Here is a 23,408-nt window from a genome sequence, read left to right as displayed (position 1 = left end):
ATGAAGTTGTAAACCATCTCTTCTACAGTGTACAACTGTAATTACCACAATGAAGTTCTCTCAGTCATTGATTCTGCAATGACAGACAAATGTAGTGAAAAAGAGTCTCAAGAGTAAGAGTTCTCAGCTGCTGGTAACCGAAATTTGATGCACAATTGCACCCAGACTCAGCAAGTACCTTTCTGAGGCACTTTGATTCCATGTGTGGTGACAGATGGCTGAGAAGTCGCTGCCTGAAGTGGGTCTGTGTACGTGACACCAGTTTACCCACAGAGCATCAGAATAGGAGCAGATTTCCTGTTGATGCTTTTTATGAAATGTAGGTGACATCATTTTCAACGCAGCCATGGCTGACCAATTTACTTGAATAACCTGTAAATTGTATCTTTGTGTATACTGTGTGGTACTTCATATTAGACATGAAGTTGTGTTTTCAGTATTTTCATCACATAGTCAGTGTTATATGGTTTTCAGGGTCACACAATTCCATTATTTACCCACTGGCCCCATATACTGAGTCGTACAACAAGGTGCAGGATTTGGTGTCAAAGCGAAAAAGTGGCAACTTTTTAGATTTAACCTGAACATCAGTTCCCCAAGTTTGGGGAAGCAGCTTTCTGTTGCTATGCACCAACGATCTGTAACAAACTTTCAGCACACATCAGTCAAGCTACTTCTGTTGATATTTTTAACAAACAACTCAAGACTATCTATGATCTTGCTTTTTGTTCATTTTTTCTTATCTTTTAATTACCATTCTCTATTCTATTTATTTATTTTATGCCTTTTTCTAGTTATGTTTTTTTAAAGCCAAAGTCTTTGTTTTATTGCTAACCTGCTCCTTTTGATCTCTTATTTCATGTCTTTGATTTAATTGTAAACCACTTTGAGCTGCATTTTAAGTATAAATGGTGCTATATAAATAAAATGTATTATTAAATATTATGTATACCTGATAACATTCTGCTAACTCTGTCTGCTGAAGGTGGTAACGCTTTTAATCTCCCATCTCCACCAAGTGCCACCACAAGAGTAAGAGCTCTCACAAAAGCTGAGAAAACTCAGCTTTTCTAACAGCAGAGCAGGCACCAGTCATTTAAAAACAATTTAAAATACTCAAATGCAGGTGGTAGCCACTAGCCTAACGATAATAATGTAAATGCTGTCTGACATCTAATGTCAGAATGAGGTTTGAGGGAAGAGGTAGAGGCAGCTGTTCAATGTTGTGTGTGTTCATCTGGTTATTGAGAGTTTATTTCCGTAGGTCATGTACTTCCTCTACTGGAAATCTATGCAGATTTTGAGTAACCTCGCTGATAAACAGACAGCAATGAAAACTGCCTTGGTGGAGTAAATATCAGAGTAAGCAAACTACAGATACAGAGCTGACACACGTTTTGTAAAATGTCTCCTGTCATCGCTATGGCTGGAGTTACAAGTTAATTACCCAGTGAAACAACTTCCACACTTTGGTATTACTAGTTTTCAGCTGTTTGCAAATTGGTTTAAGCCGAATGTGTAGCTGCTCTGCTGTTTGTCAACTTTCTCAAGTACAGGAAGCAGCGAGGAGAGCACCCTAGGGTGAAAACCAGTAGGCTGATAGTATACTGGAAATATCTGTGTTTAGTTACAATGAGAACAATGTGATGAGTGGAGGATGCACCCTGTTCTGCGCTCAGATTAACTGATGACAGCTCTTATAAACAGACAGGAAATAGCTGCTCGGTGATACTCTGTGGTTACTCTACTGTAGGTCTGACTGCTGGTGCATAGTGTTGTAGTAACATTTTGTGTGACAAAGAAGACTGTTTACTGAAGTTTCACACAATTCAGACTAGTCAAATACAGTATTTTCAGAAATAATAATAAGTAATGAAATCAACCAAAACTAAATGAATTGTTAGAAACTAGAAAAACCCAGATTGGAGGTGAGTGTTAAGCTGCTTGGAGATATGCACTGAACTCTGGATGTTCTCCTGACATTATCTTGAGGGACTGAATTGCTGTATGGAATTGCGGTGCCACGCTTGTAGAAGATTAACGCAAAGTTGTCGAGAGTTATTGGTAATAAAGACTGATGTCTGTGTTGATGTGCTGTAGACAAAAAACACCTGATCTCCTGCGCTCAAGATTACTGTGTTGTTGTAAACTTGTCTTAGCAGAGAAACTGCTGCTCTGTTGTGCATGTGTGAAAGGCAAACTCCGAAGAAAGTCCAGACTCAATTATCCTCCGGAGGTCATGTGTGAAAACGGCATAGTTTTCAGGGTTTAGAAAACACAGATTTGATGTGTGTGATACAGCATCCTATTCACAAGCAACATCTGCTGATTTGCATGCCTCATATTGACGTAGAATCAAGAATTGTCTATTTACATAAAGTCCTTCAGATTCATTGTAGGTCTGTAATGTCTGCTGTTATGTGAAGAAGGATATTGCACTCTTGTTTAGCTGTTTCCATTGTGCCGTTCAGTAACTCACTGAGCTACATCAATACTGTGTCTCGATGTGCAGTATATTGGTCGAGCCAATAGAATTGTGTTTCTCTTGCTTATTTCTTTCTCTGCTTTTTTTCTCCCTGGATTTGTTCCTGCCTCCTTGACCTGCCTGTTTTGACTACTGTGTTCCGCTGTCACCTTTTCATCATCCTGACAACCTGTCTGCTCCAATCCAGCTGTAAGTACTCTGCTGTCTATTCTCATCAACCTGCAATGCCTCTGAATATAGACTGTAAAGTGACTCATTCTCAAATTGCTAAAATGCTCATTAATTGATAATTTTGACAATTGTACATATTTTTGTCTTTGTGACACAGTATTTGACACAGTTCTGAGCTAGTTTAATGTTCCACAACCTTTCATGCACTATTGACTTTTTTCTAACGGAGAACATTTATTAACCATGTTTATTTACGGTCCACAGCAACAGAAGAACCTGGAGGGCTATGTGGGATTTGCAAATCTTCCCAATCAAGTTTATAGAAAATCTGTGAAGCGGGGATTTGAGTTCACACTCATGGTTGTAGGTGAGTTAAATCTTTGATAGGACCTTTTTGGTTTGACTGACCACAGTCTCAATGCTCCATCCCTGAATGTCCATAACCAAGTGATTATATTTGTGACATTTTGGAAACCTTATGTACTTTGTGTAAAAGTAAGACTTTTCTCTTGTCTCAATTCGACTCCCATGGCCCTACCCCTAGATATTCAGACTTCATATACAGGACACAGGAGTAACGGAAGTTACTTGTGACACTCGGTTTGTTTTGATGGCACGAGTAGCTATTTTCCTTAAACGGTTGTCACAGTGATTCAATGACATTTTCATTTGCTACGGGATCAAAGTAAGATATTCCGCTGGATTTAAAGTGTTCTTCATTCTTTTGGAAGATTTAACAATTACATTTTGAGGATTTTAACCTCCGTACTCACCATGTTGATTTGCTTTGTTTAATTCATAAAGCATTCAGGGATTTGCATCTACCCCTTAGTTTTTAGGGGGTGGGCTAAATGACCACTACCCATACATCACATAGAGAAATGGGACAACACTACCCCTTCACGGCCACGTGCAAAACTAAGGGTGTGTCGATCAGGTTTTTTGGGGCCAATTGCAGATCATCAGTTGTTTTAAGTTGTATCGGCTGATACTGATGACCGATCATGGGGTTTATGGCCCTGTCTACGTCTGAATAACGTGTCTTGGATGGTTCAAGTGACCACTTATGATCATATTTCTCTACTGCTCTATATGCAAATGTTGACTACAGGGCTTAATGGGATAGTTCGCAGAAAAATTATAATTACACCCAATTTCTACTCACCCTTTTGCTGATGGAGGGGTGGGTGAAGTGTTTGAGTCCACAAAACACTAAAGAGGCTCAGGGGTAAACTTTGTTTGAATCCAATGCAATTGAAGTCAATGGTGATCTCAATTCCTTCTCATCTCTATTGAGAGTTGCATTTCATGAGTGACAGTGACTGTTGAAAAACATGCAAGTGAAATCAGCTTTATTAAATCAACATGTATGTGTGCACAGAGAGCAGGAGAGAGGGGAACAGGCGAAGAGCGGAAGCAGAAATTCAAATACAACACAAGCATAGCTTTTGCTGTCAGAAGGAATTCTTTGACACTGAATGGCTGACGGTTTAAGCAGTTGGCTCCCAAATAGTTTAGAGGCGATTTAGTTAAGTAGGCTACACTGCTTATAAAAAAAATATATATATATATATATATATATATATATTTAAACTAAATGTTTGCAAGCCAGCAGCGTGTGTGTGCGTGCATGCATGCGTGCGTGTGTGTGTGTCTTGGATTCTGTGGTGGGAGGAGGTTTCCTGTCATTCCATTAATGCAGCCAAAGTCAAAGCATGAGCAGCTGATCTGAAGGGAGGCACACCCAAAGAGCCCTTCCTCTCTCTGCTGCATGCTGTCCAGGGATACCTGGGCAGGAAGCCACACTGAATGCTTGCACGATGTCACATCCTGTCCACTGCATTGGTGGCTTTCAGTGTTTACCTGTCTCCAGGGCTAAGAGCATGTCCCTCTGGTAGTCAGAACACCCTCCTCCCTTCTGGCTGCGTTCATGTAGTCACACCCTGGAGTTTCCCCCCTCTCTGTGTGCTATCAGGAAAGAGGCGGATTTGTGGCAATTTTGTCTGCAGCATGTAATCAGAATAGCAGGCTAATTGGCGCTGTCATTTTCATGCCATGCTGGAGTAGACAAAGTAACAGATTGTGTATGTAGTTTTCTTAATGTTTCTGGAGTTGATAGGGAGGATATAAATCACATTTACCAACTTGAGAGGGGGGCCTCTGCTAGTGGAATTTATTGGGTTTTCAAAAGTGATATTTGATGAGAAAATAGCTCCTACAACTTATTGTCAAGTTGATGAATAGTAAATAGTGAATAGTAACGTCATGAAAGCATTAGACCTGTATATCTTGATAATGTGAAAATAATGATAATAGAAATATTTCTTCATCATCAATAAGGCTAAATAAATTATTTAATTTGAATTTTATAGTACAACAATGCTTTTAACTAAGTAATAGTCAAAGGTCTCTTGAATGATGTCGTGGGGGGTGGGTGGCTGCTATTGTTGTGTACTAGTGAAAGTGGGCCAGAGCTATTTGTTGGTCAAAGTCAATATTTGCCAGTGATTTACACATTGGCAGGAAGTGACCTTGATGTTGGCCATTGCAGCTGGAGCTCATTGTGTCTGGCCACGTTTGACCGTTTTAGTTGAATGCATCACGGTTTGTGTCTCTTTTTTTGGAAAGAACACACTTTCATGAATGTAAGGGGCTTTCAAAAGGAAAATGGATGACTCTGCCAACAGATGTGTGTCAAACGTCTTCATACCAGAGACTAGTTAAACGTGAACTGTCTCCTGCCCCATTTCAGAGGAAAGTCCCATTCATAAATACAGGGAGATGGAGGGAAGATGATGACTTTTACAAGGCTGTGTTAAACGCACAGAATTCCCCTTTCATTTTCTTAAAGACCACTTTTCATTTCACCTGCATATTATTAGCCCAGTGTCTTGAGAAGCCTGTCAAATGCATTAACCCTAACAGGGGCTCCCTCCTCACAAGTCAGTCTTTACCTGCCTCCCCTCTGCCAGCCTTTTCCATACAGTGGGAGGTGCCTTTGAATAAACCCCTGTGGTTTACACAGCTGCTGGAAATTTCCTTTAAAGGAAGTGAGTTGGCTGCAGACCGAGCTGTTTGGCGAGCCGGCGGGCCATGGCTCAATGGGCCAGCCCTGTGAGAGTGGCCTCCTCCGGTGCTGTGACGAGATACTTGGCTGTAATGACACTGAATGACTTCTTTATTTAGCCTGGTTCAATTATCTCACGTGAAGGTTTTAATGAAGCTCTTTTATTTTTCTAAGCGGATTACACTGTATCACTGTATTTATCAGGGTGCCATGCATCTTGGAAAATTCAGGTTTCTAGACCTAGAAAATGTCTTCATGGAAAATGATTTTGTCATTCCTGTCTTTTCATTTTGCTGACAGCAGACTGTCCAATAGCTTCAACAGCTGGCAGCTTAAATAAGGGTTCAGGGTTTGGATGAAGTAGGGCTGCCTGTGGTCATATTTTGAAACATTCTGAGTTTTTGACTCACCATGAACTCATCCAGAACCAAACAACGTCATGTATAAAGTTGTTCAAAATCCCTCAGTTTGGTCAGATGCTTGCTCACATATTATGCTTGAAGATGGGATTTATATTGTGAGTGGCGGTGTTGTTGTTGTTGTTGTTGTTAAGAGTTGGAGCATTTTTTGAGCATATATGTGAATCTTTTTCTATTTTGTTGTAAGATGTTTATTGCGCGCATTATGGGTCATTTGTAGCCTTATGTGGTGTGTTGCAAGGCTTGAGTCCATCTATAGTGAGCCTGTAAGTGTTAATCAGCCTCAAAAGTGTTTCATTAGTTCAGTTTAAGTAGGAGGAGTTTCTTAAGGGCTGTGTCGCATGTTCAACTGCCACAGAGTTAATGAACATCACAATGAGTGAAAACGAGTTCTTAGCTTCCCCTGACGTCTTTACTGCAGAAATAACCCAGCGAGAAAATCTGCTAAACAGCCATGCATTATGCCCGTCATAGATAATGAGCTAAAAAAGTTTGAAGTGTGAAAAATGCTATCTGTCAGAGAGGGATGAGTGAGCAGGGAGTCCACTCGCTATAGGGACTCAGTCTACTGCCGAGTGACCACAGGGACAGTGAGCTGTCTATAGACAACAAACCAGACAAAGATGTCGGTAAATGCTGTTACTGTCTCATTTGGAGTTACTTTAGTTCTCGCTTTTGTTCTTGCTATTGTCTAAGTGTACTCCGTGACAAACAACAACCTGTGTTTGTTTTAAAAAATTTAAATTATGTGAAATGCACCACGTCCAAATGGAACCCTCCCTCCAACTTCCCTCTCTCTCCCGACCATATGGTTCAAGCGTCTTAGCTCACTGTTTGTTTCAGTGGCTGCTATTTGCTTTTTGGTGGATTCCTTTGAGTTGGCAGTTCATTCAGCTGGATATCATCATATCAGTGTTTTGTTGTGGGTAAGGGGCCAGGCTTCATATGTTTAGTGAGCGCAACTCACAGAGCAGCAGGGGTGGAGAATATTTTCAGGCAGTCAAAGCCACTCATCATCAGCTCAGATCTCGACAGCTGAAGCCTGTTGGATTGTATAATGGTTGGAGTCATGTGGCAGATTCACAACCGGCCTCACTTCTAAACAAGCAACCACAGCTCTGACCAGCCACGATCAGCATCTTCGCTCAATCCACCACCATCATCACCATAACTCAGCTTGATGAGTTTGGTTCTTGTGTAACCAGAGCCTCCTCGTTTTCCCTCTGCTCACACCGGGCCCCGACGTGGCCCTGGATCAGTATCAGTCCTGCTGTTCTTGTCAGCTCTTGGCTCCCTTAATTCAAAATGACATTTTTATCATATGCATTTCACCCACCGAGTTTGCACAGAACCACAGCCTCACCTTATCAACTACCAGCCTTACCTTCTCTCTTGCCTTTTCAGCCTTCAAGATATGTTTCATCACTGACTTGTTATAATTGCTGAATTGTATCTGTCGAGATTGCTAGATGAATAGGGCTCTACCCTCTTAGGAAAATATTTGTGACTCTGAGTATGCATTGGTTGAAGGGTCCTTTTGTGTGATGATCTCTTCGTCTCGCCCCCCTCTTCTAATGTAGCATTGAATTGCTGAGTAGTTGGCAGTGGTGGCCCAGTTTGGCTCTGGCCACTTGTAAAGGTCAGGAGCGGCTCTTTGGCTGCAGTGCCAGACCAGCGTATGACCGCCTCCTCCCTCACAGCTCACACTGAAGCTTTTGTTCAGCAGCTCCTTGTTTTCCTCTACTAGGCCCACTCCTCACAGGCACACTTCGGATAGTTTTGGATTACCACAGCCAGCCAGAGTTTTTGTTGTTAGTTTAGCTCCCAGAAGAATCAGCAACCTTTTCTTAAAACGACTTAACTGTTCAATTTATTATCAAAATTTTACAAGATAAATTATTTAATGAGATTCAAGGTTTACCTGCCCAAAGTGTGGATGGATTAGCTGACAGCATTCTGCAATATGAAAATATTATATATTTATTTTCCCATCCCATTGGACCATTACTATTACAATATTCGATTGTTCATCAACAATTTAGACATCAGCCATCAGAAACTCCTGCAGTTTAAACTGAATTAATGAAACAATTTCAGGATGACTCTCCAAAAAACTAACTATACGCAGTAGACCTAGTTGCTAGTAAACCTAGCAATGTAATAAAGCTCCAAACAACCCATAATACAACAGTGTAAAAGGCCGTCATCTATTCTTGCTCCATTTGTTATGTTCTGAACTCATAATTGTTGAAGTATTCGGCAACCCCCAACTTTAAACCTAAGTTTCAGATTATAGCTTTTGTCTTTTATGAAAGCCAATATGGTTTTGTCTTTCTCTCCATACTGGTCGTGTACATCAATAGGTATTATTACACGTTCATGAAATATTTTCAGTAACGCTTCATCACACAGCAAAGGCCATTTATATTAGGAGTGAGCCAGCTATTAGTGGATTGAGTGTATAGTGGATTTTTTAGGCCAATACTATATATATTAGCTATTAGTCATTTTTAATTACATTGTACTGTATGTTTTTACAAGTCTAACTTTAAAGCTGGAATTCTTATGAATTCTACTAGTGCCATATAGTACAATTTGATAAAATACGTACACAGTGTATTATTCTGAGGAATAATCTCTGATTAGATTCTTGAAATGGAGACAGGAAAGAATTTGGGAGGATAGAACTTCCCCCTCTGTGTGTCTCCCTTTGTCTCATGTTAATGCTTACTCTTTGAGAAAATAGGGTTAAAGGGACCCTTTTCCTACTCTAAAAAGAATGTCAGAAAGCAAAAGACTGTGTTAGTAATGCAGTTGATTAACATATATGCACTGTGTTATGCTGGGCCTCAGTCTGGCATCGAAAAAAGGATAACAGAACAACAAGTATAGCATTAAATTCATCTCTGGTGTTCACCCTGGCTCTTTTTCTTTCAGGGGAATCTGGACTGGGGAAGTCGACGCTGATCAACTCGCTCTTTCTGACGGACCTGTACTCCACTGAATACCCAGGTCCTTCGCATAGAATAAAAAAAACAGTCGAGGTAATGCTTTTTCTTTTTCAGCAGAAGCCGACATTTTTTTTTGTCTTCAGGTGTCACCAATGTTTTAATTTCCTTATTTGCCCTTTCTGTTGGATTGACTCAACCAATATTTTGTATATCTCGTAAAGAGTCACATTGTTTTGTTTAATCGAAACATGATAGGACGACTAAAGCCTGACAATGGCCAGTTTAGGTGTCAGAGCCTGGGGCTGCTAGAACACAGGTGTGCCCAGACAATATTTCTCTCTATGCATCACAGCTCTCAGTTGAATAGTTGCAGAGTGAGATGTTGTTTTGTGAAGCTGCTCCTCCTTGCTGTCGCCACCCGGTGAAACTGGTTCATCTGCTTTAACAAAGACAGAGTTTGTTGGCTTAAGGCAAAATGTGTAAGAACTTCAAATTAGGCAATGCAACTGGATTGCTGTCAAGGTTCAACAGGATTATCTGAAATCCAAACATCTAAACGTATTAAGCTGGATGAAAAGGCATAAATAGGAGTTTATAAATAAACATTAATTCTGGTTAACTTTCACTATCTATACATCTAACCATGATTGTTTATACATTTTAGGTAGTGCTTCCCATTAATCAAAGTTCTCATAGTAAAATAAAAGATGCCATTGTAGTATTTTTCCCTGTTGCTTCAGAGCTGCTCCCCTCCAGTCTAATTCAGCCTTAGGGACCTACATCAGTGGTCCAGTAGGCTGTCAACAAAAGCAAATGAAAAGTTTTTTGTATCGTCCTCACCAGGCAGACTGAACTCGATATGCAATTGGAAATCTCTGCTTTAGCATCATACCTTCCAGTTCTGTCAGGGAGAAGTCATCTCGACACACAACCTCTCTGTTCAGGGTGTGTTTTGCGTGTATGTATCTGAATTGCATGAGAGCGAGCTGCATGCATGTGTCAGGACTGGGCTCACAGATCAATCCCATTCTTAAACTGTCCAGTGTTGGTGGGACTTTTTCTCTGAAGACTAAGATTTCTGTTCTTGGCTGAGACGAACAGAACCTGATGTGATCTTTGCTGTGAAAGACAATCCACCTCAAAGTTGGACATTTTTTTTCTGAAATGCTATTCTTCTCACCAAAGTGGTAAAGTGTGGTTATCAGCTCCACTAAAGGCTGGCCATTCTCCTGTGACCTCTCATCAACACAACCTTTCCATCCATAAAACAGCTGCACATGAGTTTTAATGTTATATACGTTTTTGTTATTGTTGTTTTAATCCTAAAATTCCACTGAGGTAGGAGTGAGTTTCTGGTGTAAAATTCTCAGCATGTCTGTGCATTGGCAAGACATGACGGAGCTCTGTGCACATGGGGGTTTCCTGGCTAATCAACAAGTCTCCGTCCTCGTATGCTCTCCAGCCTAAACAAGCCTTATGAACAACAAAGACATGTGCCCTGGCCTATCACCTCCAACACCCGCTCTGTCAGCCAGCCTGGTCATCTTTCCCTGGTTTTCATAATAAACAGGATTCTATTGCACACAGCATCCCCCTGGGTGTCGTCACATTCTTTGGTATGACTAAGAACAAATGGCTGCAGTTATTTGAGATGTAATTAGTGTGTGGTTTCTGGAGAGAGAAAAAGAAGAGGAAGAATAAATAAGAAACACATGTCTTAGAGCTCCGTCATGTCTTGCCAATACACAAAAAATATGCACGCTCAAGCATCATTTTCAGCACACAAGAATACAATGAAAAGCTTTATAAATATTCACTCAGTCTGAGAGCCAACAAGCAGTCTAAATCTAATTTAAACTTTTAATAAGATCTGAGGAGGTGTAATGGGCAGGTTAACAAATTGGAAACAGCAGTAGGGCAGGGCAGACAGAGTCCCTTAGTATGTTGCTGGGGATTAGAGGAGATTTAGAGCAAAGTAGAAGATCAGAAGGAACAGGTGAAGGGAAGATGCTAAACTTGCAGCTGATCTACTGTACAGTTACCCAACTGAACACTTGTTGTTCCTTGTTGAAGGCAGAGGACCGGCGAGAGGGAGGAACAGAGAAGCCTGTTGATGCTTCTTAACACCAACAGTATCGACTTTCACTCTTCAAAAGACATTTTCAGGAAAACTATGCAGCTGTGTGCGCTCTGTTTGAGGAAACTGCCAAACTCTATCCTCTTCACCGTCACTGCAAATGATATCAAGGACTGGGGGCATAAACCTTAGGCCTGTGACATAACTCCAGCTGGCAATGCCATTCATGGCAGAATTAAACTTGCAGCTTCAGTGACTGTTATGACTTAAAGCTACAGTATAACCGTGTTTTGACCAAATGTACCTGGAACTTTTAACACAAGGAACGTTTTTCAAGGAGGAGAAAATGTAAAAAGGTTCCTGCAGATCAGATTCTCCTGTAAACAGCATGAATCCATGAACCAACCCACCTTGTGTCAAAAGTCCAGGCTGCTGGTAGTGGTCAAATAAGCTTGTACAGGGGTGATCCAGTTTAACACTGTTAGGCGCTGAAGTTTTCCCATGAGCTCACTCTCTGGGGGCAGCATGTCTAGGCAATAGACATAGCTGTGACTTGACTCACACTGATTTGCTATAGAGAAGAGAAATACTGCAGGATTCGTTTGTCGTCGTCCACTCAGCAGTAGGGCCGCAAATAATGATTATTTTGATAATTGAATAATAATAATAATATCTATAATTACAAATCAAGTCTCAGGATTGGCTGGTTTACTGCCCCCACCTCAGGAAATGCTGCCACATCGTCTGCCGTGTAATATAAAAGACACGACTAATCAATTACTAAATTGGTTGTCAACTAGTTTGACCATCGATTACTATCGATTAGTTGTTGCAGCCCGACTCAGAAGTCCCACATGTTTAACTTTGTTGTAATGTAGCATTTTTTGATGATCTCAAGTACAGAGCATTTTACCCACTAAGTTGCATATAACTGTGATTTGTTTTTTTCTGTCTGCTTGTTAGATATGTATCTCCAGAGTTTTATAATGTCAGCGTTTCTCTGTTAAGTGCTGTGTGAACCTGGATCTGTGTGGACCTCACTCACTCTGTGAAATCTCTCACACGACATAGTGGTCTGGTTCAGATCCGTTGATTAAATCAAAGTTCATCTGCCGATCATGAGTTCTGTCTCAGCGCCATCCTGATCTAAGAATGGGCCATTCAGACCTTTCTAATGTCCGTCCTCGGTCTGTCTAAAGATGGTTTGCCTGGTGGAAGGAAAACACTGTGGTCTTGGCTGGCTGGGATCATTGGTTTGCAGAGCTGTTTTACTTCTGGTCTGTCAGTGTATTTTCTTAAAGTACAATGATGATGTAGAGGAGCAACCAGCTTAGGTCACTGGTCATGTTTCCTCATGAAACACGTATGGTAATTCATGCCCTTTCATGTTGGTATCTTGAATCCCTTCAAAATCGATTCAATTTCTTTTTCAAACATTGATTGAGTTAATTGTTCAATCATCAGAAGCATGAGACTTATTTTTCCCACTGTACATTGTATACCCACACTTCTAAAAGGAACAAAAGTCTCCCATAATAACCTAAATATGTGAGCATGTGCAACTCAAACAGTGTGGGAACATGGTGCTGTGAACAAAATCGGTCTGCATGTAACCCCACTATTTATTATATATGTCACATCTCCAAATAATGTCTTCGCAATTAAAAAGCTTATTTGTTTTATTGGTTTCCAACAGGAGACATGCTGCTACAGTCTTAAAAACACTTTATCTTAAATATTAATCGTATGTAATATTTCCAAATGCAGGTGGAACAATCAAAGGTTCTGGTAAAGGAAGGAGGAGTCCACCTTCTGCTCACCATCGTCGACACCCCCGGCTTCGGTGACGCTGTTGACAACAGTAACTGGTGAGCTCACATCATTGGTTAATGTTAGTTACTGCAACGCTGTCCTCGAAACTGATGTGAACAATGTGCCGTTCTCAGCTGGCAGCCGGTTATCGACCACATTGACAGCAAATTTGAGGATTACCTCAATGCAGAATCCAGGGTCAACAGACGGCAGATGCCAGACAACAGAGTGCACTGCTGCCTGTACTTCATTGCTCCCTCTGGACACGGGTATGTACTACTACTAAACCTTCTTGTGTTTGTACATAGTATTTTAAATAAGGAATTTGTATGTACCACTTTAATTTATAACAATATGTTTAGGGTTGATTCACATTGGCATAGCATTAGACAATGTTCATAGTTTAGAGTGGAGGCCTTGCAATGTAGGATATTTTTTGATTGTTGAGTCAATGAATCCCTGAGCCAGAAGGTTTTACAATCAACAGGAGGAACCCACACACCGCACACAGACTCAGAGATGGAATAAAAAAGAAAGGGCTAATTGTCTGCTGTCAGGGGGTGAAGGGGGATGGAGGTTAGGATTATAGCAGGCGAAGGTTTGGAGGGAAGCCGGTGATTAGTGAAGCAGGACTGTGAGCGTAGCTGGATGACTGATCGGCGAGAGGGAGAACAGCTGGAAAACGGGCAGGCATGCAGAGATCCTGTAGCCCAGGGTAGCAAGGATTAGTTCAGCGATCCAAACAACACGAGAGTCAAAACTAAGAATGCACAGCTCTGTGTGGCCTGACAACATGATCCACCACCACTGGCTGAAACATCAATGTAGACATGAGCGGATGAAGGTTGATGGATTGCAGGTGTGCAGGCTAATCAGTCAACGGGATCCTGGAGAGTGAGACGAGCTACATGTCGACAACACAGACACACACACACACACACACACGGAGATGCACACACAGGTGGAAGAGGGGAAACACAAGGAATAAACAGGAGGCTCAACCATGACTATGACAAAAAGGTTAATCTGCCGGAAGCTGCTTTTGTCCAAAGAATTGTAGGATGACATAACTATTCAATTTACAGATTTCAGTCAGTGGCATTAATTAAACTCATCAATAACCAGACCACGGAGTCAGGTCAGGTCCCTTCTCTTATTAAGGACTATCTAGAGGGAATATCGGCCGTTACCAATCGGCGGCTGTCCAATCAGAGTACGCTTCTTTGCAACTGGCTCTCACACAGAGACCTTATGCATGATAATAAGACTTTCTGCAATCACTTTGTCATCGAGGGCTGTAGAGCCTGTTGGTCCACACTGAGCCATTGTTGGGATACTGACCGCAGCCTTGTTGGCAAATCAAACACACCATTTGTTTCCATTCATTTTCAACATCTGTTCTGGAGGGGTGTGTGTGTGTGTGTGTGTGTGTGTGTGTGTGTGTGTGTGTGTGTGTGTGTGTGTGTGTGTGTGTGTGTGTGTGTGTGTGTGTGTGTGTGTGTGTGTGTGTGTGTGTGTGTGTGTGTGTGTGCGTAGGAAACATCAGAAAATTGAGCCAGCATTGGCATTCTAACAAGAGGAGCAACAGATGGATTAGGTTTGTTAAAATGGAAGGATCAGTTTATTAGTGACCGGTCGATGACGATGTTCTGTGGCTCAGGCGGCGCTTCACTGAGTCAACTTTGTAACAACATCAGTGTGTGACAGAGGGACTGGGTTGAGTTTGAAGATGTTAGTATTGACCAGGCAGAGAGATACTTTGAAGTTGCAGGTTAAAGCAAGAAGCAGAACGTTGTCCTCTACAGAAACAGGTGCATCTGAGGAGATTACAGTCTCTCACAATTGTGTATTTTAAGCTACATGTAATATGATTTAATATGAACTATTTATATTGTTGGATTGTGGCACCAGGATGTACGAATGAGTCTTGATTGAATTAGTGATGTCAGTCCGTATTTAAACTTCAATTGTTCACATTGGTTGACAGGGCACCTACTTAAGATCGTGTCTCCTTGAAATCTGTAAATTGACGGTTTCATTATTGTAAATGCGACATCTGGTGTTTATGAAGTTTCACCCATATTAGGGACAAGTTAGCCTAACAATACATTTTTTTTATTGTATGGGAAGGGAGCACCATTTATTACTTAGGCACTCTGTGCTAATTTTGTTTATCAGTTCAAATAATGTAAACATTTTATAATAGCACATTCTCATGCATGCCTTCTCAGATTTATTTATTTTTTAAACCTTAATACTGCCCAGCCAGCTTTATTGCCAGCCGAACTGTTTATCCAGTGAGGAGCTTTAAATGTCGTCTCAAATTTTCCATGAGATCTAGTGGCAGAGCTCCTCAGCTTGTCTCCAGTCCTGTGTCTGTAGACATCTACATATACGGATGTCCATTCACTGACTACATATAAACCAGACAGTTGCAGAGGAAATGTTTACTTCACATTGCAAGCAACAAGCGTCCTGTGAGATAACTGGCATGAGCAGTCCCAGGTATTTCTGTGGCACTGGCAGGTTAGGCAAACACTACAGACTAAGGTATAGGTAAAACTCACAAGCTTTGTGGCTAAGGTCAATCTAAGTAATGCAATTAAAAACAGATGAGGAACAGGCAGAAATTTTAAATCGGATAAAAACTTTGTGGGATTATTATTGAGTAGGCTAGGTGCGTTGATGATTTGTAAAGCAGTACCACAATCCATGGGCTCTTGGTTTGCACACACATGCTCTTAAACAAGAAAGAGACTACGCCTGCATAATGAGAGTTAGACCAAGGAACATAGTTGACTATATATACGACAGCAATATTCAGACAATTTTCTTATTTTATAAGACATTATTTTGATTATGATGTTTATATGAGTTGATAAAAGAATATTCTATTCATGGTCCCATTAACATGTTACAGAGCTTAGTCTGATGATGACTCCTATCATTAAGTTCATTATGCCATTACGTCCGACTTTATCCCGGCTAGTTTAAAACCCCAACTTGAAATGGTTGAATGTAAGAAACTACCTTTGTGAAGACCAGTTTGACTGTTTCCTATTTTCTGACACACCTCACCTTCCCTTCCCATAAAAAATGTATCTAATGACAAAGTAATGAGTGTCATTATCTTAGTACCACGTGATTGACTGGGGGACAGTTAATAAAATAAAGTTTTCCCACTCCCTTTATGAGAAATGCATTATAATGCCCAGACAGCTTGATGCATGATGGTACATCAGCTTTTTTTTCAATATTTCCTGTCAGTTGTGCTAAATACTTACAGAAATATATAACAGAAAATAGGAATGATGACAAATCTTCATTAAAAGCATTAGAGAGACCAGAAAATCAAGGAGCAAAGAAATTCTAAAAATGTTTTGGATTTTCTCGGAATTTTAGTGACTGGAATGTATCCAGCTTTTTACAGTATGATTTATGCAATTGGTTTATGTTAAGTGAGGTTCAGAGTGTTGTTTGGATTAGTAGCCTTTCCCCCTGTTGGCCTCACAGTTGTGCTAACTTATTTTACATTAAGCTGGTAAGTTGTCCTTCTGATGTGTATGCTGCTGCGAGACACAACATCACTGCCAGTAATGTGTTTCCATGTGGCATTCGTTTCTTTGTGTCCCTTGTTAAAGACACAATATAGAGAACTGGAATGTGGAGACTGGCATCAGTAGCAGCGTTTGATTTAGTTATGAATTGATATTGTGATATGTAGTAATATTTTTCTTCCCACAAGATTAAAGATGTTCATAATTGGCTCTCACCTTGTTGTCCTCACACTGTGTACTCTCAACTTTGCTTTTTAGTATGGGTGGGCGGGTGCAGGCCTCAAAAGCTAGGTTACATGTACAATGATTAAATCCTTGCTGTCCTAGCTTTTTGAGTCGAAGCCTTCACCCACACTCTAACCTTTTAGCTCTATCTTCTCTTCCTGTTTTTCCCTCCAGACTAAAGCCCCTCGATATTGAATTCATGAAACGGCTACATGAAAAAGTAAACATCATTCCCCTCATCGCCAAAGCCGACACAATGACTCCTGAGGAGTGTCAACAGTTCAAGAAACAGGTGTGTATAATTTCTGACTGGCTTCGTTTATCTGCTTTACATATTTTTAATTAAGATAAGAATGCAATTTTAATTATTATCAAAGTGAATGTGTGCGACTGGACACATGTGCTTGCAAATAACTCAACAATGCATGGATGGATTTTCATCAAACTTTGTGTGGATATTAGTTGGGAGGGTATCTCTACAATATTAACTTTTGGAGCTGAATCCCTCCTGCCTGCCAAAGACTTTAAAATCTTTATAGATGTTTTAACAGCCACCCACATGGGTAAGATTTCTCTCTATGCTGCTAATGGTCAATGTGTGTGCGTGGTAGAGAGAGGGAGGCAAAGATAGCTGATCTCATGTTTTATTTTATATCATTCAGTTTTAACTTTAAAAAATTAGCTGTGGATCCCACAATGAAGTTATCAGCACTAACTATAGGACGCTCACCTTTACACACACATTCTCTTATCTGGACATGCAGGTCACTATCTCTTAGGGGAATGGACCTCGCCCCCCCAAAACAGTGACATTCTGCCATCAGGCATTACTGAGCCATGACCACAGCTGCAAAATCAGTTTCCCATACCTCTGTTTGTGGTGCTCAGTCAATGTCGGTGCCTCGCTATCAGGCGCTGGGGTAAAGTTGTGTCGGCTGATGCCTTCCATCCTTCCTTTCAGCACGTCCCTGTTGTATTTGCCCCTCTGAATCCATCACACCTGGTAACTTTGTCCAGTGTGTCAGACATATAATCATCTACTTACCATATTGAGCTGACACTTTCCCAGACACTAATTTCTCATAGGACTTTGGTTCAAAGTCAGCCGGTATATGAAGCACAACAAGATCCTCAAGCAGCGGCCTTTGTATAAATGGATGAGATGACCGCTCTGCTAAGTAGACCCAAAATATCTGGATCACCCCCTCTTTGCTGGCTGCAGTACACTACATGACATACATCCTGCTCCCTCCATATTAGCAGATGGGACATGGACGGTTTGTCATGTAGATAGTTCTTATCACGCTGACTGACAGCTGAGACTGACTAGTGATTGTTGGGACAATGTTATGGCAGCCCCATGATCTCCACTGTACAGGCTCTCCAACTGACCAGTGAAAGATGGCAGCAGCTGTACATGTGCACACCTCCTCCCATTGTTTAAATTTTAATTAATAAAGACAATTAATTTGAGACACTTTTCAAATTTCTTTAAGAAAAAAAAAGACCTTTGAAGAAAAACATGAAGAAACTCAGGTGTGTATTATTAGAGTCAACTAATTTCACCCTAACCCACAATAATATAATCTACAGTCACTGCAGAGAACACAGCTTTGTGTTTGTTATTTATAATTATTTGTTTGGATAATAGATAGATAATAATTTATTAATTTTCTATCTAGGGAAAGCCCCAACAGTGTTTTGCGGCGTTGAAACTACTCTTTAAGTTGTGTTTGCTTGTTTGTTTATTTACAATGCGTCTTTTCAGGGACCAGTATAAATATAGCATCAGTACAGTTTACATAATGGTATGTGTGTGTTTGTGTAGTTGTGAGAGTGTGTCTACTTACCTTCAGTACAACTATTGATGTTTACAGATCTGTTTTTTCCCCATGCTGCTCACCCATCCTACCCATAAGGACTTTCCATTTCACACTGCTTCTCCCTTTTTTTCTTTCTGCTGTGTGCAGATCATGAAAGAAATCCAGGAGCACAAAATCAAAATCTACGAGTTCCTAGAGACGGATGATGAGGAGGAGATGAAGATGATCAGGAAAATCAAGGTTTCTTCTTCTGACTCAACCTTCCATCAAACTTTAAATCAAAACAATATCATTTTTAGTTTGACCATTGTTGGACAAAATATGGATCTATGGTAAATAGGGTATTTAAATATAAAAGGGACCATTCTAGGGTAAAGAATAAAATAATTTGCACAATTTAGATGAAACACACTATTGAAAACACCACTAGGATTGTTTATATTCAATTTCTGCAATAGATCCCTTTCACTTAAATCTTACACACTGGACCTTTTAGGTCACGTGCTGTGCTGTTTCCTTAATGCAGCATCTTTGGATTAATGTCATGTAAGCACGCAGCCATAGCCAACAGTGTATTTTTAGCCTTTATGTGTCAGCTATGCAACAGTTGTGTCCCCTTCCGTATCTCTGCAGGATCGTTTACCCCTGGCAGTGGTCGGTAGTAACACCATCATTGAGGTCAATGGAAAGCCAGTGCGTGGGAGGCAGTACCCATGGGGTGTGGCTGAAGGTGAGAGACTGAAGGTCAAATGATCTAAGCCGAACTAAGAGGAATCTGTCACATGCAAAGACACCAGTGTCGACCGTTTTATGGGATTATTGAGCAGGCTGTCTGTGTGGATGATTTGTAAAGCAGTAACACAATCCATGTGCTCTTGGTTTGCTGTCATCGCGCCGTTGATTGCACACAAATGCTCTTACACAAGAGACTATGCCTGCATAATGAGAGTTGGACCAAACAATTGAAAGGATAGCTTTCTCCATTTCTTATTAATTATTAACACTTTTTTCCCCTATATGGACATTTGCCATTGGTTAAAGTGCTGCACTCTGTATTCAAATGTAGTGTAATAAATAGATTAAAAAAAACAACTACAAACTATCAAATCTCAACCGTAAATTTCATATACTACAGATTCTAAGATAATTTAAAGAACTCCATGAAGCTTTTGCCAAACCCAGCTTCAAGTAACATTATTTAAGATTTAAAATTGAGGCAGGCACACATTTAGAAATTAAAAAGTTCTTAAAGCGGCTCAGTTTACGTTGAAGATTGTATACAGACACATGAAAATAGCGGTGGAATATAAATATAACCCTGGTAGCAGCAGACCTGATCAATTAACAGTCCAACAAAAACAGATTTGAAAATGTGTGGTGGGCCTCAATGCTAGACAAAGTATGTACAGAATTTAAACAACAACCGTTTGACCACAAGGAGATAATGAGATTACTCAACAGGGGATAATTACTACGTGTGAATCTGCCGATTTAAGTCCCACATGTCTGATAAAAATAAACCACTTAATGTAGACAAATCATTTATATGTCGTGGCTCAAACACTGTTGCCTTCTATCTTTTAGTTCTACTGCCAATTTAACTAATCCTCATGACCAAACAGAGAGAAACTAATCCTGTATGAAAATACTACAAGTAACCATGACTTATAATATGACGGGAAAAAAAGCATTGTGAACATTTTTCTCTTCAGCAGCACAGGATATGAGAGTCGTGTTTGACCTTACACAGGAAGCGGCTGTCACATTGTGGCATCGTTTGAAACATATCAAAACTCCCAGCTTATGGGGACTCTGTTGCAGTATGAATGTGTCTGGATGTGCACGTGTGTACTGTAGCAGATTATTTAGATCCAGTGGAGGGAACATTCCACATCATATGGATTCTTGTCCTCTTCAGCAGCTGAGAGCCGCACGCCCTGGTGGGGGTTGCTCTGAGACTGGTTTACCACCAGCGTTTAACGTGTTTGGGGGAGTATGTTTTGGAATGCCAAAAATGTTTTTGCCTCCCGGTCGGCATAAATATAGAGACGGGGTGAGGGCAAGGTTCCTGAGAAGATATGCAAGTCAGTTTACCACAGAGAAACCTCAGTGGACTGCAGAAGGGGGAAAAGGCAGAAGATAATGCCACCTGCCGATGGATTCTGGTACTACAACCACAAAAGGTCTTAAAAATAAGATGACTTTAATGGATTGAATAATCAAAGTCTCCCACATGAGGAAAGATGGATAAGAAATACTGCACAGGAAGAAAAGTGGATAGATGACTCCTTAAATATATCTTAGACCAAGAGAGATTTGAAAAAAAGAATGTATTAGTCAAAGATAGTCTTCATTTATTTAATTAATTGATAAATAGAAACTTGAAATAAAATGAAAATTAAACTTTAGGATCTATTTGAATTATTCTACCTTATACAGGAATATATATATATATATATATTCCTGTGTGAATGTACCTGTACAGTACTTTGATACTGTTTGCGTGAGCACATAGTTCTCCAGCATAGTGTCTTTTTAAGATTCACCCCTCAACATGCAAAGTAAACTTAATTTGTTCACTTGCTGCAAAACCCTTAATATCACAAAAGAATAGATAAGAGTAATATAAACATATGGCCTATATCAATATAATCATATATGTAACTTTTTGAGCAGGAAATTTGAAAATCAGGCTCGGAAAGTGATGTCATCTCACTGCATATATACAATGTTCTATTTTTTACACAGCTCATTATCTCAGTAGTTCAGTTGATGAATACATCAAAATGATATCTTGTAAAACCCAATACTAGGGCTTTGAACACAAATTAACTGCAGTAGAGCACATACAGTGCCTTGCATAAGTATTCACCCCCTTTGGACTTTTCTACATTTTGTCATGGTATAACCACAGATTAAAATTTATTTCATCGTGAGTTTATGTAATGGACCAACACAAAATAGTGCATCATTTGGAAGTGGGGGGAAATATTACATGGATTTCACAATTATTTATAAATAAAAATCTGAAAAGTATTGAGTGCATATGTATTCACCCCCTTTACTGTGAAACCCCTAACAAAGATCTGGTGCGACCAATTGCATTCACAAGTCACATTTGCAAGTCACATAATTAGTAAATAGGGTCCACCTGTCTGCAATTTAATCTCAGTATAAATACACCTGTTCTGTGACGGACTCAGAGTTTGTTGGGGATCATTACTGAACAAACAGCATCATGAAGACCAAGGAGCTCACCAAACAGGTCAGGGATAAAGTTGTGGAGAAATATGAAGCAGGGTTAGGTTATACAAAAATATCCAGAGCTTTGAACATCTCTCTGAGCACCATAAAATCCATCATAAGAAAATGGAAAGAATATGGCACAACCGCAAACCTACCAAGAGGAGGCCGTCCACCCAAACTGAAGAGTCGGACAAGGAGAAAATTAATCAGACAAGCAACCAGGAGGCCCATGGTTACTCTGGAGGAGTTGCAGAGATCCACAGCTGAGGTGGGAGAATCTGTCCACAGGACAACTATTAGTCGTCTACTCCACAAATCTGGCCTTTATGGAAGAGTGGCAAGAAGAAAGCCATTGTTGAAAGGGATCCATAAAAAATCCCGTTTGGAGTTTGCCAGAAGCCATGTGGGAGACACAGCAAACATGTGGAAGAAGGTGCTCTGGTCAGATGAGACCAAAATTGAACTTTTTGGCCTCAATGCAAAACGCTATGTGTGGCGAAAACCCAACACTGCCCATCACCCTGAGCACACCATCCCAACAGTGAAACATGGTGGTGGTAGCATCATGCTGTGGGGATGCTTCTCTTCAGCAGGTACAGGGAAACTGGTCAGAATAGAGGGAAAGATGGATGGAGCCAAATACAGGGAAATCCTTGAAGAAAATCTGATGCAGTCTGCAAAAGACTTGAGACTGGGGCGGAGGTTCATCTTCCAGCAGGACAATGACCCTAAACATACAGCCAGAGCTACAAAGGAATGGTTTGGATTAAAGAATGTTAATGTCTTAAAATGGCCCAGTCAAAGCCCAGACCTCAATCCAATAGAGAATCTATGGCAAGACTTGAAGATTGCGGTTCACAGACGGTCTCCATCCAATCTGACTAAGCTTCATCTTTTTTGCCAAGAAGAATGGACAAACCTTTCCATCTCTAGATGTGCAAAGCTGGTAGAGACATACCCCAAAAGACTTGCAGCTGTAATTGCAGCGAAAGGGGGTTCTACCAAGTATTGACACAGGGGGGTGAATACTTATGCACCCAACAGATGTCAACTTTTTTGTTCTCATTATTGTTTATGTCACAATAAAATTTATTTTTCACCTCCAAAGTACTATGCATGTTTTGTTGATCAAACGGGAAAAAGTTTATTTAAGTCTATTTGAATTCCAGTTAGTAACAGTACATAATGGGAAAAAGTCCAAGGGGGGTGAATACTTGCATGCAAGGCACTGTACCTCCACCAATGCCCAACAGTTCATTTTTTAAACCACATTTAAATAAAAGATTTCATCAAGAACCATGAATAATTCCCTGGTAGATCAACAGAAATGTTGAAAAACTCCCTATCTTGCTATGTCACATAAGGTGAAAACAAAATTCCTGGTGCATTCTTTCCCGCCCATACCACATTCTTTCATCCTTCCACGTTGTTCGTGGTAACCTGTCCAGTATTTTCTCTGTCATGATTCTGCTGCTAACAAACAAATGCTGATGAACACATAATCTCCTGGGCGGTAATAAGTATTTCTGAACTATAACTGTTTGTCATTTTAATAAGTTTGCCTCCACACTGGCA

The 23,408-nt window shown here is 40.4% G+C and overlaps 1 protein-coding gene across 4 annotated transcripts in view; it reads left to right on the top strand.

Annotated features, from left to right (window-relative positions):
• Positions 1-23,408, top strand: part of septin7a (septin 7a) — a 34,478-nt gene that overhangs the window by 5,378 nt on the left and 5,692 nt on the right. For 2 of the 4 annotated variants that reach the window (XM_053446400.1, XM_053446399.1), the window contains exons 1-7: positions 2,900-3,023; positions 9,080-9,186; positions 12,938-13,038; positions 13,117-13,251; positions 16,939-17,056; positions 18,735-18,827; positions 19,221-19,317. In XM_053446400.1, coding sequence (XP_053302375.1) covers positions 2,900-3,023; positions 9,080-9,186; positions 12,938-13,038; positions 13,117-13,251; positions 16,939-17,056; positions 18,735-18,827; positions 19,221-19,317 — 775 coding nt within the window. Of the gene's footprint in view, positions 1-2,899; positions 3,024-9,079; positions 9,187-12,937; positions 13,039-13,116; positions 13,252-16,938; positions 17,057-18,734; positions 18,828-19,220; positions 19,318-23,408 lie in introns of those variants that run through there. The other 2 variants (XM_053446402.1, XM_053446401.1) reach the window with 2 other exon arrangements.

The sequence above is a fragment of the Pleuronectes platessa genome, chromosome 18, assembly GCF_947347685.1.
Source record: "Pleuronectes platessa chromosome 18, fPlePla1.1, whole genome shotgun sequence".
Taxonomy (NCBI): Eukaryota; Metazoa; Chordata; class Actinopteri; order Pleuronectiformes; family Pleuronectidae; genus Pleuronectes; species Pleuronectes platessa.
The sequence above is the reverse complement of the archived record's forward strand: the minus strand, read 5'-3'. Positions and strand labels throughout refer to the sequence as shown.